Below are 15,941 nucleotides of genomic sequence, written 5' to 3' on the forward strand. Positions count from 1 at the left end.
GGGCACCCGCGGTACCCCACACCCACTCACGGCGGGATGAGCCACAGGACCCTGGCGAGACCCCGGGCCCCCTCGGGCCCCCCCAGCCCTTCAGAGCCGCCTGCTGCGACCCCCAGTGCCCCCCCCCTGCTCAGTGTCTCCCATCCCGGAGCGGGGACACCCCCGGGACCCCGCGCCCTCGCACGGCAGGACAAATTGCGGGTCCCTGTTCCCGTGGTGGGGGGAAACCCCCCAGAAAATCCCGGGACCACCAACCCCATCCAAGCGCTCCGGCCGCGACCCCCGGGGCCCGCCCCCCTCCTCCCCCCATCCCCGCACGGGGACACCCCCGGGCCGCCGTGTCCGCGCGCGGTGAAAGGACAACGGGACCCCGTTCCCCCAGCCGGGGGAGCCTCCCCAGAGCCCCCAGATCCCCCCGGTGAACCCCAGAGCCGCCCGCCAGCACCCCCGGTGCCCCCCCCGCTCCGTTTCCCCCATTCCGGCGTGGGGACGCCCCCGGGACCCCGAGCTCAGGCGCTGCGGTAAAAATCGTGGGTCCCGTTTTCCCTCTGGGTGAGGACCCCCGCGGCCCCCGGCGCCCCCCGAGCGCCCCCCGTACCTCCTGTGCCACCAGGCTGGACACCCGGACGGCCCTGCGGACCCGCTCCCGCCGCTCCCCGTCGGGGCGGTCGCCGCGGTCGCCGCTGTCGCGCCGCGCCGGGGCCATGGCCGCGCTCCGGGGGTCCCCGCGCCCCCCCCGCCGCCCCCCGGCCCTGCGCGCGGCAGATGGAGCGGGGCGGGACCCCCCGAGCCCCCCCCGCCGCTCGCCCCCGCCGGGCCCCCCCCGGCTCCAGCCGTCGCCACTCCCCGGAGGAGGGACCGGGAGCGGCCGGGAGCGGCCCCGCGGGGACACCGGGGCGAGGGGGGCACGGGGGGCCGCCGAACCTTCCCTGCCTGCTCCGCTGCCGCCCCCTCCCCGCCGCCAGCCGGCACCCGCAGCCCCCCGCGCCCCCCAAGTGCGACTCGCCCTGCCCCGCGAGCAGCGGGATGGGGACGGGGATGGTGGGGACAAGGACAGTGACGGGGACAGGGACAATGACGGTAGCGGTGAGCTGGCCCTGGCAGCCCCGGCTGATTCACGGCTCCCGGTGTCCCCGTGTCCCTGGCCGCTGCCCAGCGCTGGCAGCGCCCCACGGCTGCGCCCGCCCGGCCCCCCCGGGCACCCCCAGCCCCAGCGAGAGGGACCCGGGGGGCAGCGCCCTCGCCCACCCAGCCGGTGCCAGCGGGGCCGGGGTCGGCAGGACTCGTCCCGGCAATGGGGGGTCCCCGGTGTCCCCAGGCCGGCCCCAGCAGGCAGCGATGCCCCAGTGACACGCCCCGGCTGGTGGCACCCCCGAGTGGGTCTGGGGTCCCCAGCCCTGTCCTGCCCCACGCAGGGATCCCCTCGGGAACAGAGCAGGATCTCCGGCGGTCCCAGGGGCCGCGGGGGTGCCACCCCAGGTGCCCGTCAGTGTCACCCAGCGCGGTGACCTTGCTCCGGCCCGCGGGTGAATCGCGGGGTCACTGCAGGGACACCCCCGTCCCCCGAGCCGGGGACACCCCGAGAGCCCCTGGCAGTGCCGGGGGGCAGAGCCCACCGCGGTGAGCGCAGCCGTGCCCCCGTGTCCCCCGTGTCCCCCGTGTCCCCCGTGTCCCCCGTGCCCCCGTGTCCCCCGTGTCCCCGTGTCCCCCGTGTCCCCGTGTCCCCTCACGGGCCCCGTGGCAACGGCGGGGGCAGGGAGAGCTCAGCGTCACCCTGGTGGCACAATAACCACGGCCGAGGCAGCCGAGAGGTTCCGGGAGGATCTGGGGGGTCCGGGATGCGGAGTGGGGGGGTGCCGCCCCACAGAAGGGTCCCCGCACCCCACCGAGCGCCCGGCAGCGGGGCCTGGGGCTCCAGGTGGGAACGGGGCTCCCACGGGACCCCCTCACGTGCGCGGGCAGGTGCGGGGCCGGGGGCGCCCCGAGGGGCTCGGGCAGATGCGCCGGGGCTGCTCCGTCCCCCGGCAGCTGCCGGGGACCCCGGGGACAGCCCCGGGCGTGGCCGCGCGGGATCCCGGGGACACCGCGGGGCGGGGCAGGCAGCGGCTCCCCCCGCCCGCACAGCCCTCCCGGGATGCCCGGAGCCGCCACCCCCGGATCATTAGCGGCGAGAATTCAGGGTGTAATTAAGCGGCGCCTCCTGTTCCCGCGGCAGATGGCGGTTACACAACGGGAGCGGATTAACGGGCGCCGCCAGTGCCCGGCAGCACGGCACCGGGCTGGGGACACCGGGGCACCGGGGTGGGGGCACCGGGCTGGGGGCACCGGGCTGGGGGCACCGGGCTGGGGGCACCGGGGTGGGGGCACCGGCACCGGGGTGGGGGCACCGGGCTGGGGGCACCGGCACCGGGGTGGGGGCACCGGGATGGGGGCACCGGGGTGGGGACACCGGGCTGGGGGCACCGGCACCGGGCTGGGGGCACCGGCACCGGGCTGGGGGCACCGGGGTGGGGGCACCGGGGCACCGGGCTGGGGGCACCGCGGTACCAGCGAGTATCTGCCCCCTGCCTCTCGCTGGGAACCCCCGGGGACTGTCCCGGAGCAGATGCCCCCGGCCGCGGCACCCACCGCCCCAGAACATCACGGTCAGAACCCCCGGGCCAGCCCCCCCTGCAGCACCGAGCCACCTCGGCACTGCCCGGCTGCCTCCAGCACCACCTGCTCACTTTGGCACCGCCCGGACACTTCTGGCATCACCCGGACACTTTGGCAGCACTCTGCCACCTCCAGCACTGCCCGGACATCTCGTCACTGCTCGGACACTTTGTCACCGCTTGGCCATCGTGCCACAGCCTGCCCACATCACACTGGGATGTCCGGACGCCTCGGTGCACCCCAGCCAGCTCAGCCGCGCCTGGGCACCCCCAGTCACCTCCAGCATCACCCAGGCAGCTCAGCACCGCCCAACCCCGGCGCGACTGGGGCCACCTGTGTGACCTGTCCCCGCGTCCCCTGTCCGGGTCTCACCTGTGTCACCTTCTCGGTGACGTTGTGGGTGCGGTCGCGCAGTTTGGTGGGGGCAATGATGGGGCGGGGGGCCGGGGCCGGGGCCAGGAGCCCCCCCGGCTGCAGGTCCATGAAGTTGAGGGTGATCTGGGGGATGCGGCCGATGGCCCGGAACCGCGCCAGGTCCGAGTCCGACGTGGAGTTGAGCAGGGCGCTGCGCACAGCGGCCACCGCGCCTGCGGGGACACACGGTCACAGCCGGGGGACTGCCACCGCGGCTCACACACCCCGGAGCCCCCGGCGGCTCCCCCAGCTTCCCCCAGCTCCTGGGGCGGGGGTCCCGTTGTCCCCGGGGGATCCCGCGGCTCCCAGGGCAGGGGGGACACCCCCAGCCGTGTGCCACCGGCCCGCAGGGACCTGCAGAGCTGCTCTCGGTTACATTTAATATCATTATAGTAATTGTCCCTTATCTTAACACGCTTAACGAGCTCTGGGGCCGGTGAGGTGATTCCCGAGGTGATTCCCAGGGTGATTCCCAGGGTGATTCCCAGGGTGATTCCCAGGGTGATTCCCAGAGTGATTCCCAGAGTGATTCCCGGGGTGATTCCCAGGGTGATTCCCAGGGTGATGATTCCCAGGGTGATTCCCAGGGTGATGATTCCCAGGGTGATTCCCAGGGTGATGATTCCCAGGGTGATGATTCCCAGGGTGATGATTCCCAGGGTGATTCCCAGGGTGATTCCCGAGGTGATTCCCAGGGTGATTCCCGAGGTGATTCCCGGGGTGATTCCCGAGGTGATTCCCGGGGTGATTCCCAGGGTGATTCCCGAGGTGATTCCCAGGGTGATGATTCCCAGGGTGATGATTCCCAGGGTGATTCCCAGGGTGATTCCCAGGGTGATTCCCAGGGTGATGTTTCCCAGGGTGATTCCCAGGGTGATTCCCAGGGTGATGATTCCCAGGGTGATTCCCGAGGTGATTCCCGAGGTGATTCCCAGGGTGATTCCCAGGGTGATTCCCAGGGTGATGATTCCCAGGGTGATGATTCCCGAGGTGATTCCCAGGGTGATGATTCCCAGGGTGATTCCCAGGGTGATGATTCCCAGGGTGATTCCCAGGGTGATGATTCCCAGGGTGATGATTCCCAGGGTGATTCCCAGGGTGATGATTCCCAGGGTGATGATTCCCAGGGTGATTCCCAGGGTGATTCCCAGGGTGATTCCCAGGGTGATTCCCAGGGTGGTGATTCCCAGGGTGATTCCCAGGGTGATTCCCGAGGTGATTCCCGAGGTGATTCCCAGGGTGATTCCCAGGGTGATTCCCGAGGTGATTCCCAGGGTGATTCCCGAGGTGATTCCCAGGGTGATGATTCCCAGGGTGATTCCCAGGGTGATGATTCCCAGGGTGATTCCCAGGGTGATTCCCGAGGTGATTCCCAGGGTGATTCCCGAGGTGATTCCCGAGGTGATTCCCAGGGTGATTCCCAGGGTGATTCCCAGGGTGATTCCCAGGGTGATGATTCCCAGGGTGATGATTCCCAGGGTGATTCCCAGGGTGATTCCCAGGGTGATGATTCCCAGGGTGATGATTCCCAGGGTGATGATTCCCAGGGTGATGATTCCCAGGGTGATTCCCAGGGTGATTCCCGAGGTGATTCCCAGGGTGATTCCCAGGGTGATGATTCCCAGGGTGATGATTCCCAGGGTGATTCCCAGGATGATTCCCAGGGTGATTCCCAGGGTGATTCCCAGGGTGATGATTCCCAGGGTGATTCCCAGGGTGATGATTCCCAGGGTGATTCCCAGGGTGATTCCCAGGGTGATTCCCAGGGTGATTCCCGAGGTGATTCCCAGGGTGATTCCCAGGATGATTCCCAGGGTGATTCCCAGGGTGATTCCCAGGGTGATGATTCCCAGGGTGATGATTCCCAGGGTGATGATTCCCATGGTGATTCCCAGGGTGATGATTCCCAGGGTGATTCCCAGGGTGATGATTCCCGAGGTGATTCCCATGGTGATTCCCAGGGTGATGATTCCCAGGGTGATTCCCAGGGTGATTCCCGAGGTGATTCCCATGGTGATTCCCAGGGTGATGATTCCCAGGGTGATTCCCGAGGTGATTCCCAGGGTGATGATTCCCAGGGTGATGATTCCCAGGGTGATGATTCCCAGGGTGATTCCCAGGGTGATGATTCCCAGGGTGATGATTCCCAGGGTGATGATTCCCAGGGTGATTCCCGAGGTGATTCCCAGGGTGATTCCCAGGGTGATTCCCAGGGTGATGATTCCCAGGGTGATTCCCAGGGTGATTCCCAGGGTGATTCCACACCGCGGCTCAGTGTGTCTCAGGGGTCCGGGGGTGGTGATGGGGGGTCCCCAGCCCCTGCTAGCCCAAGCCCAGGCGCTGCTGCGGGGCAGTGGGACGGGGGTGTCACCAGGGGCTGTGGCTGTGGCTGCCCCGATGTCCCCAAGAGCGATGTCCCCAGTGTGCCAGCGCGGCCGTACCGGTGCTGGAGCCGCGGTGCAGGCCGGCCCCGGCGCTGGCGTGGCGGTTGTGGCCGCGCTTGTCCCCGTCGCCCTTCATGGCCTCGATGTCATCGACGGACGAGGCCCGGCGCAGGCTGCGGAGGCTCTCCCGGGACCGGCGCTCCCGGGACCGGCTCCTGGCCAGGCTGTGGTTGGCAAAGGCCAGCGCCAGGCGCTCGGCCCGCGGGGACGACTGCGGCACCGGCGCCTCGGGGTTCCCCATCAGCGCCGCCTCGTCCTCGGGACGGTCCCCAACACCGGGCTCCAGCGAGGACGAGGCGTCCTCGGGGCCCGAGTCGCTGGCAGGCAGGGCCAGGTCCATGGCCAGCGGCTCCATGACCCCGGGGTCCACGACCACCACGTCCGGCGGCTCCGGTGGCTCGGGGGGCAGCGATTGGCGGCTGCCCGTGAGCGCCAGCAGCTTCAGCCGCAGGGACCGGCTGCGTCCTGGGGGGAAGGACAGCACCGGGCTCAGGATCCGGCTCCAAATCCCCACCGTGGTGCTGCTTCGGCCGCAGGGACCGGCTGCACCCGGGAGTCAGGCTTGGGGTCAGGGGCAGGGTGTGACCCCCTCCCCACGGTGCTGCCCACTCTCCCCATGTGCCCCATAGCAACACCCGGGACATGGGGACGGGGCTGCCACCAGCCCGGTGGCACTGACCCCATTCCCCCTGCAGGAGTCCAGCAGGAGGGGGTGACCCGGGGTCCCTGTCCCCCCATAGCTGGGGGTGACCAGGGGTCCCTGTCCCCCCATAGCTGGGGGTGACCCGGGGTCCCTGTCCCCCCATAGCTGGGGGTGACCAGGGGTCCCTGTCCCCCCATAGCTGGGGGTGACCCCGTGTCCCTGTCCCCCCGCAGCTGGGGGTGACCCGGGGTCCCTGTCCCCCCACAGCTGGGGGTGACCCGGGGTCCCTGTCCCCCCATAGCTGGGGGTGACCCCGTGTCCCTGTCCCCCCACAGCTGGGGTGACCCGGGGTCCCTGTCCCCCCACAGCTGGGGGTGATGTGGTGTCCCTGTCCCCCCCATAGCTGGGGGTGACCCGGGGTCCCTGTCCCCCCACAGCTGGGGGTGATGTGGTGTCCCTGTCCCCCCATAGCTGGGGGTGACCCGGGGTCCCTGTGCCCCCATACCTGCAGGGCCCCAGGGGGCCGGGGTGACCCAGTGGTTGGTGCTGGGGGTCGGGGTCTCCCCAGGCTCAGGTTCCCTCACAGCCTCGAAGTTGAGGATGAACATGATGACGGTGCCATCCTCGTTCTTCACTGGCACCACGTCCACCAGGCACGGGAAGGAGCTGCCTGCGGGGAGGGGGCGTCGGCGACACGGGGGGATGGCACCCCACCCGGGGGTGCACCCCTGCCCGGCCCCAAACATCCTGGGAGAGGGACACTGCCCCTGTCCCTGTCCCTGTCCCTGCTGAGCACCCCCTCCTCCCCCCAGCCCCGGCCTGGGGAGCACCCCCTCCCTCCTGCCCCCCCATTCCTGATGAGCCCCCCCTCCTGCCCCCCGTCTGCCCCCCAACACCGACTCCACCAGACAGCCCCTCTGCAGCCGCACCTCGGGGGAAACTGAGGCACGGAAGGGTGGGGGAGTCCCCTTTCTCCCCCCAGATGTGGTGTCTGTGCGTGGGCAGCGGGGCCGGGGGGGCCGGGGGGGCCCCGGGCAGGGTTAAGCCGCTCAGAACTCGTTAACAGCTGGGGCGTTAATCCGGTGCCACAGCTGGGGGCGGGGGGAATTGGGGGTGGTCAGGGCAGCCCGGGGCAACCTCTGGGGGATGGGGGGGCGTCCTGCTTCCCCCGCACCCCTCACCCCACGGGGACCCCGGGGGGACACGCGGGTGACGCCGCAGCAGCGGATCCCCCCCGGCACGGTGTCCCCCGGCTGGCAGCGGGCCCGGCAGGCTGGCACGGCGGCTGCCAGCTGGCGCTGTCCCCGTTCCCGTGCCCGCGGCGGGGGGATTCCCCGGCGCACGCGGGGCCCGGGCCGGGGGCCAGCTCGGTGTGGCACAGGGTGGCCCCGGGCCACCGCGGAGCTGTCGCCGAGCCGCCGCCGCCAGGGGATTGGAGCCACCGACACCGCCGGCTTCATCCAGCCCCGCGGGAACCCCGAGGTCCCCGAGGAGAGCTCCGGCCCTCCCGGTCCAGCTGCTGATGGGGGCCGGTCCCGGGGGGGCGATGGGGGAACCCCGGGGGTGCAGGCGGCGGCAGAAGCCGTGGGGGACCCCTGGGGTGGGGGCAATGGGGGGAGCGCAGTGACAGAGGTGCCCCCGCACTGCAACGGGACCCTCGCCCCCCTCACCTTAAGTGCACCTCCCACCTCCAGAGCTGCGCCCCAAATCCCCCGCACCCCCAAACTGCACCCCCAGCACCCGCACCGCTCCCCGCGACCGCCAGGGGGCGCCGGGACCCCCAAAGCGAGGGGACCCCCACGGACCCCATCCCCGCACCCCCATCCCCGCTCCCTCATCCCCGAACCCCCCATCCCCATCCCCCTACCCCCATTCCTGCTCCCGAACCCCCACACCCCCATTCCCATCCCCGCACCCCCATCCTCATCCCCGCTCCCTCATCCCCGAACCCCCAGTCCCCATCCCCGCACCCCCATCCCCATCCCCGCTCCCTCATCCCTGCTCCCTCATCCCCGAACCCCCCATCCCCATCCCCCTACCCCCATTCCTGCTCCCTCATCCCCGAACCCCCAGTCCCCATCCCCGCACTCCCATCCCTGCTCCCGAACCCCCACACCCCCATTCCCATCCCCACACCCCCATCCTCATCCCCGCTCCCTCATCCCCGAACCCCCAATCCCCATCCCCGAACCCCCAATCCCCATCCCCGAACCCCAATCCCCATCCCCGTACCCCGATCCCTGCTCCCGAACCCCCACACCCCCATTCCCATCCCTGCTCCCGAACCCCCACACCCCAATCCCCATCCCCGAACCCCCATCCCTGCTCCCGAACCCCCACATCCCCATCCCCGCACCCCCATCCCCATCCCCACTCCCTCATCCCCGAACCCCCAATCCCCATCCCCGAACCCCCAATCCTCATCCCCGCACCCCCATCCCCATCCCCCCATCCCCGCTCCCACTGCCCTGGGACCCGCACCCCCGCACTGAGGAGCCACCTGCACCCCCAGGCTTGCAGCCAGGCTGGGAACACCCCCCTGGCACGGGGGGACCCCCCCAGCCCGAGCTGTGACAGTGACAGGACCCCGATCCCGCCCTGCACCAACACCGGGGGCCACACACAGGGGGACCACAAAGGCCATCGGGGGCGTCTGTGCCCCCTCCCTGTCCCCATCCAGCCCGGGGTCCCTGAGGTGTCTCCACGGGGACAAAGGTGCCCCACGGGCGCCGTGACCCCCCGGCATCCCCGGCTCCATAAACAACACGTCGCAAAGACAAATGGCTGCAGCAGCGGCGGCTCCACCGCGGCTCCACCGCGGCTCCTCCGCGGCTCCAGGGATCAGGACACAGCACCGGGCACCGGGACACGCCAGGGGCTCGGGGTGGGGGCTGCAGGGGGGCAGGCGGCACCACAACACGATCCCGAGGGCACCCGCGGAACGGCAGCGACACCGGAGCACCGGGGATGCCGAAGGCACTGGTAACAAGGTCCCGGCCCCACAGAGCCCGGGGGTCCCGGTGCAGGGAGTGGAACCCCCCGAGCACCCTCCGTGCCAGCGGCGGGCAGCACCGGCACGGTGCTAGGGGGAGGGGTGGCATCCCTGCAGCCCCCAGGGCCAGCAGCCAGGCCGAGGGGCCCAGCAGAGCGAGGAGGACACCCCGGATCCAGGGCTAGCTCACTGCCAAGGGCCCCGGCCGCGCCCCACGGAGTGCCCCCGGCCCGCTGCGGGGTCCCAGAGCCCCCCCAGAGCCCTCATCACACCTCCCCACAGGCCCCGCAGAAGTTGCCAAGGGCTGGCAGGGGCTGGGACCCCTCACCACTTCTGGGAAGCCCCTATCCCACCTCTCCCTGGCAGCACTCAAGGGCTGGCAAGGGGTGGGACCCCCACGCTGCTCGGAGGCGCAGCCGGGGGCGTCGAGGTCTCCGGGGACCCCAGGAAGGCCCCAAGCTGCAGCCCCGTTTCCCCACCCCTGTGGCACCGCCGGTGGCACCGCTCAGTGTCACCCCGAGGGCTCCGGGGGGGCAGCCGTGCGCCCCACAGCCCCCGGCACGGCACGGCACGGCACGGCCCGGCACGGCACGGCACGGGGCAGGCCAGGCAGGGCCACCGCAGCAGGACGAGGCTCCCAGCGCCGTCTCTGGCCCCAGCCCGCTCCCCAGGGCTCCCGGGGCCACGGCGGCTCTGCGGCCACGCCGGCAGCTGGCACCGGCTTTGTTTACTCCAGCACCGGAACCGGGGCCGCGTGCCCAGAGCCGGGACAGCCGTGGTGACAGCCGCGACACCTGGCACTGGCACGAGGCCACGGGCAGGGGAAACTCCGGCACCAGCGATGCGGGGAGCCAGGCCCGGGCCGGGCTCTGTGGGGCACAGCCCCCAGGGACCCCCGGGACCCCCGGGATGTCACCGGCTACTCCCACTCCCCCACGGGATGGTGCCACTGTCACGGCCGATGCCAGCTCAGCCCACTCCTCCCTTGTCCCCTTGTCCCTGCTCCAAGTGACGCGGCCTCCCTGCAGCCCAGCACGCCCTGCTGGGGATCACTGCACCCCACAACCCCGGCCCCACAGCCTGAGGCTTCCTGGGGCCCCATCACGGCACCGGGGAGGGCTGAGCACTCGCAGGGTGGGGGTCCCTGGGGAGCACCGCGGAGCCCCGGGGCTGTCAAAGTCCCTCGGGTCCCCACCTGTGCGCACAGCTCCTGCCAGCCAGGTCTGTCCCTGAGCCTGCCGCCCCCCTGTCCCCAGCCCAGTGTCCCCAGGGGGGTCAGGACCGTCCTCCTGCTAGAAGCAGCTCCCCACCTCGTGCTCCCACAGCCGCTCTCCTCGGCGCAGCCCTCCCGTCCCTGCCTGTCCCCGTGTCCCCTGCGGTCCCCTGTCCGTACCATCCTTGCGGTAGAAGCAGATCTCCACCTTGCGCTCCTCGGCGCCCAGCAGGGCCTGGGCGATCTGGGCGGCGGCGCGGCGCTGGGTGCGGGGCCCGTGCAGGAAGTCGCAGGTGCTGGGCTGCTGCATCACCTCGGCCCGCGAGTACCCGCAGAGCCGGCAGAACCCCTCGTTGCAGTAGATCACGGCGCAGTTCTCCACACGCGCGTTCCCGATGATGAACTTGCGGCCTGGCGGGGACGGGATGGGATGGGCGGCTCAGGCCAGGGCACCCCTGGCCCAGCAGCCCCTAGGGAGGCTCCTGCCCGTCCGTCCGTCCGTCCGTGGCACTTCATGAGTCATCCCGCTCGCTCCCCAGGGACCCCCCAAGCTGGTGGCATCACCACCATGGGGACCCCAGAACTGTTGGGATCCCACCATCACAGGGACCCCATAACAACAGGGACCCAGGGGCTGCCAGCACTGCAGGGACCCCACAACAGCAGGGGCCCCACAACAGCAGGGACCCCACAACATCAGTGACCCCACAACAGCAGGGACCCCACAACAGCAGGGACCCCACAATATCAGGGACACCACAACATCAGTGACCCCACAACAGCAGGGACCCCACAATATCAGAGACCCCACAACATCAGGGACCCCACAACATCAGGGGCCCCACAACAGCAGGGACCCCACAACATCAGGGACCCCACAACATCAGGGACCCCACAACAGCAGGGACCCCACAACAGCAGGGACCCAGCCACTACAGACACCCCACAACAGGAACCCCACGACAGGAGGGACTCTGGGACCCCAAGCAGTGACTCATCACCACGGGGACCCCCACAACTGCAGAGGCCCCTTAGGGACTCCACAACCATGGGGACCCTGGGACCCCCCACCACACCCTGAGGGCAGCGGCTCAGCCAGGCTGACCCCCCCAAGCACAGCCTGTCCCCAGCAGGGTGGCACCCCCAGCCCGACCCACGGGGCAGCGTTCCCCCACATCACTGCCCCATCTCCAGCGCGGGGGATGCTCAGGGCCTGACCCCAGAGAGGTGCTGGGAACCCCCAGACTTTTCCGACCCCCCATTCTGCCAGCTGGGACCCCCAATCCCACAGCGGCCTGAGCTGCTGGTGGGGGCTCCCTATCTCGGGGACCGTGGGGAAGCCCCAGTGCTGGCCCCCCTGAGCCAGGGGTTGCTGGAGGACAGGGTGGGCAGTAATCCCCACCAAGCAGCTTTGTCCCCGTCACCCCAACCCCCCTCAAGCTGGGGACTCCTGGACTCCAGGGCGAGCAGCGTCCCCCCCGGGCGGGTTTGTCCCCCAGCACCTCAAACCCAGCCGGGGCCACGGTCCCCTCACTCCCTTCCACACCTGGTGCTCCCCGCTGTCTCCCAATCCCCTCTCCGGGCGCTCCCCCCGCCAGGTTCCCCCTCGGGCCCCCCCCGGTTCCCCCCGCCCCCAGCGCCCCCCACTCACTCTGCCCCTCGAACTTGCGGATGATGGTGTCCAGGAAGGTGTTCTGGGGGGCGACGTGCCCCCGCCGCACCGGCATCGTGCCGGGCCCATGGGCAGCGCCGGCGGGGCGGGGGGGCCGGCCCGGGGGGGGCCCCGCGCCGCGGGGGGTCCCGCTGCCCTTGAGCCAAGGACGGCGCCGCTCCGGGGGCCCGGGGAGCGGGGGGGCCCTCCCCGCCCGGGGCCGGACCCCGCCCGCCCCGGTGCGGTGCCGCGGGGCCGGGGGGGTCCGGGGCGGGGAGCCGGAGGGGCCGAGCCCCCCCCCGCTCTACCCGCCCGGTGCGCGCCGCGCCATCGGCCTTATTTAGTCACGGAGAGACCGGGGGGGACCGAGCCCCCGCCCCGCGCTCGGCGCCGCTCGGAACAGCTCGGAACGGTTCGGCTCCGTTCGGAACGGCAGGGCTGAGCCGGGCTCGGCTGGGCTCGGCCGGGCTCGCCCGCTTCGGTTCCGCGGGGTTCGGCCCGCTTCGGTTCGGTTCGGCTGGTTCGGCTCGGCCCGGCCCGGCCCGGCTCGGGCGGGCTCGACCGGGTTCGGCGCGGTTCGGTCGGGCCGGGTTCGGCCGGGCTCGGCTGCACTGGGTTCGGCCGGGCTCGGCTCGGCCCGGCCCGGTTCGGGCGGGCTCGGGCGGGCGCGGCCCGGCGCGGGCGGGCCGAGCTCGGTTCGGCGCGGTTCGGGCGGGTCCGTGCGCTCGGCCCGGCCCGGCCCGGCGGGCGCTGCGTGTTGACAGCGGGGCTGGGGGCGGGGCCAGCGCGGGCGCAGCCAATGGCCGCGGGGGGGCCCGGGGACCCCCGCCCCGCCCCGCCCGGGGGCGCCCAGCGGGGGCCTTGGCCCCGCCCCGCTCTGGCCCCGCCCCGCTCTGGCCCCGCCCGCAACCCCCGAGCCACGCCCCCTACCCCGATCCCCGCAGCACCCCCGAGAGCCGGGGGGACACCCCGGACCCCGCCCCCCTGTGCAGAGAGGACACACACCCGGACAGGTGGGACACGGGGACACGGGGACATGGGGACACGGAGACATGGGGACATGGGGACACGGGGACATGGGGACACGGGGACACGGGGACATGGGGACACGGGGACACGGGGACATGGGGACACGGGGACATGGGGACACAGAGACATGGGGATATGGGGACATGGGGACACGGGGACACGGGGACACGGGGACACGGGGACACGGGGACACAGAGACATGGGGACACGGGGACACCGGGACGCGGGGACACCGGGACATAGGAACACAGGAACATGGGGATGTGGGGACATGGGGACATGAGGACACATGGACACAAGGTCATGGGGACACTGGGTTACAGGGACACTGGGACATGGGGACACTGGGACATGGGGACACAGAGACATGGGGACATGGGGACATGGGGACATAGGTATACTGGGATGTGGGAACACAGGAACATGGGGATGTGGGGACATCTGAGGACACATGGACACAAGGTCATGGGGACACTGGGTTACAGGGACACAGGGACATGGGGACACAGGGACACGGGGACATGGGGACACCGGGACATGGGGACACGGGGACACCGGGACACGGAGACATGGGGACATGAGGACACGGGGACACAGGGACACAGGGACACATGGACACAAGGTCATGGGGACACTGGGTTACAGGGACACGGGGACATGGGGACACAGAGACATGGGGACATGGGGACATGGGGACACGGGGACATAGGTATACTGGGATGTGGGAACACAGGAACATGGGGATGTGGGGACATCAGGATCTGAGGACACATGGACACAGGGTCATGGGGACACTGGGTTACAGGGACACGGGGACATGGGGACACCGGGACATGGGAACACAGGAACATGGGGATGTGGGGACATCAGGATCTGAGGACACATGGACACGAGGACATGGGGACACTGGGTTACAGGGACACGGGGACACAGGGACATGGGCACACTGAGACACCAAGACACCAGAATAAGGTACAGTGGGACACCACGATGCTGGGATTTCAGGATATGGGGACACTGGCACACCAGGACACTGAGATACAGGGACAGTGGGACACTTGGACACGGGAACGCGGGGCCATGTGGGGCAGCAGCAAAGCTTCCAGGCACAGCCTCAGCTGCGTCCTGGTGGGAGCCTCCCAGCGCCAGCCCTGCCATCCTGGCTCAGCCTAAACATCTTCCCAGTCTAGTTCCAGTATCAGCCCCAGTACCAGCCCCAGAGCAGCCGCTGTCCTAGGCCTGATCCCAGTCTAATCCTAATCTCTATCCAATCCTAATTCTAGTCTCAGTCGTGTTTCTAGTTCCTGTCCCACTCCCAGTCATGTCCAGTCCCAGTCTCAGCATCCAGGCCCTTTCCTGTCCACTTGTGGTCCCAGTCCCATTCCCAGTTAAATCCTAATCCCAGTCCCCTTTCCAGTGTAGTTTCAGTCCAGTCTGGTCCCAGTACCAGTCTCCATCCAATCCAAATCCCAGTTCCAGTCCTGTGCAGTGCACTCCAAGTCCTGGTCCCAGTTCAAATTCCAGTCCTGGTCCCCTTTCAGACCAGTCCAGCTCCTTCACAGCCCGGTGCAATCCCAGCCCGCTCCCGGTCCTGGTCCCGTCCTGGTCCCGGTCCAGTCAGGGTCTCAGCACTGTCCCAGTCCAGGCCAATCCCAGCCACAAGCACGGTTCTGGTCCCAGTGCCGATCCCAGTCCCGGTTCAGCCCAGTGCAGTCTCAGTTCTGTTCCAGTCGTGGTGTCGGTCCTGGCCAGAGCCCAGCGCAGCCGCGAGTGCCGGTGCCGGTTCGGCTCGGTCCCAGCGCGGTCCCGGTGCCGGCCCGAGCCTCACGCCGGCCCGGCCGCTCCCGGTCTCTGTCCCAGGTGCTGAAAGTGGCGCCGGCCCCGCCGCGGGGCCGGGACCGACCGGAGTGACGGGACCCGGCTGGACCAACCGGACCCGAACGGTCCCGAATAGACCGACAGAACCAACCGGTCTGACCGGGCTGGCTCTGCCAACCGGGCCCGACCGGAGCGGCTGCACCGACCGGCCCCGACCGGCCCCGACCGGCTCTGAGCGGCCACTCGAGAACCCGAACGGACCCGAACGGATCCGCTGGGCCCGACCAGAGCCAGATGGACCGACCGGAACCAAACGGACTGACCGGGCACAAACGGATGGACCGGACCGATCAGACCATGCGGGGCTGAGCCGAGCCGGGCGGGGGGCTGTGGGGTCCGGGCGGGCCGCGGGGGCTCCGTGGGGCCGGAGGAGGCCGTGGGACAGGCAGGGGAGGCTGTGGATTCGGAGGGGCTGTGGGGGGCTCGAGGCCTGACCCTCCCGGGCCCCCGCCCGCCCCGAGTCCCGCCCCCGGGCAGGGCAGAGAGCCGGGTGGGCTCTGCCGTGACGGACAGGCCTGTCCCCCCGCACGGGCCGGGAACACCCCGGGGCGGGGGCGGCAGCCCGGGACCCCCCGAGACGCGGTGAGGGAACCCCGCTCCGTGTCCCCCCGGGGGTCCCCGCCCCGGCTGTGCCCCCCATGCGATGTCTCGGTCCCGCCCCGCCCCTCCCGGTTGCCCCCGCCCCGCTCCCCCCCCGCAGGAAGGAACCGCCGAGCCGGCACCGGGCGCGGTTTCCCGTCGCTGCGTGAGCTGCGGGCTCAGCCCCACCTCGAACCTCCGGAGGGACCCGGGGGACCCCGCACCCCCCGCCACCCCCGCGCCCCAACAGCACCCCCCGCCCCGGACCCCCGGGCCCGCGACCCCCGCGACCCCCGCCCCACTCCGGGGTCATCGTGGTACCCTCTCCGCCGAGGGCGGGGGTGAACCCCCCACCCCGCGCGGCTTCCCAGGGTGCCCCCCGGAGGGTCGCGGGGTGCGCTCCCCCCGCAGCCCCCCCGGGGCGCTGAGCAGGGGCTCCCCGG

At 70.8% G+C, this 15,941-nt stretch overlaps 1 protein-coding gene across 1 annotated transcript in view; it reads right to left on the minus strand.

Annotated features, from left to right (window-relative positions):
* Nucleotides 1–12,578, minus strand: part of KCNH2 (potassium voltage-gated channel subfamily H member 2) — a 34,558-nt gene extending 21,980 nt beyond the window's left edge. The window contains exons 1-5 of the mRNA XM_086852098.1: nucleotides 12,013–12,578; nucleotides 10,542–10,772; nucleotides 6,662–6,826; nucleotides 5,511–5,978; nucleotides 3,028–3,242 (exon numbers count right to left, since the gene is read on the minus strand). Coding sequence (XP_086708224.1) covers nucleotides 3,028–3,242; nucleotides 5,511–5,978; nucleotides 6,662–6,826; nucleotides 10,542–10,772; nucleotides 12,013–12,088 — 1,155 coding nt within the window. The 5' untranslated portion in view covers nucleotides 12,089–12,578. The remainder of the gene's footprint in view (nucleotides 1–3,027; nucleotides 3,243–5,510; nucleotides 5,979–6,661; nucleotides 6,827–10,541; nucleotides 10,773–12,012) is intronic.
* Between the last annotated feature and the right edge of the window lie 3,363 nt (nucleotides 12,579–15,941).

The sequence above is a fragment of the Cyanistes caeruleus genome, chromosome 1, assembly GCF_971803275.1.
Source record: "Cyanistes caeruleus chromosome 1, bCyaCae1.hap1.1, whole genome shotgun sequence".
Lineage (NCBI taxonomy): Eukaryota > Metazoa > Chordata > Aves > Passeriformes > Paridae > Cyanistes > Cyanistes caeruleus.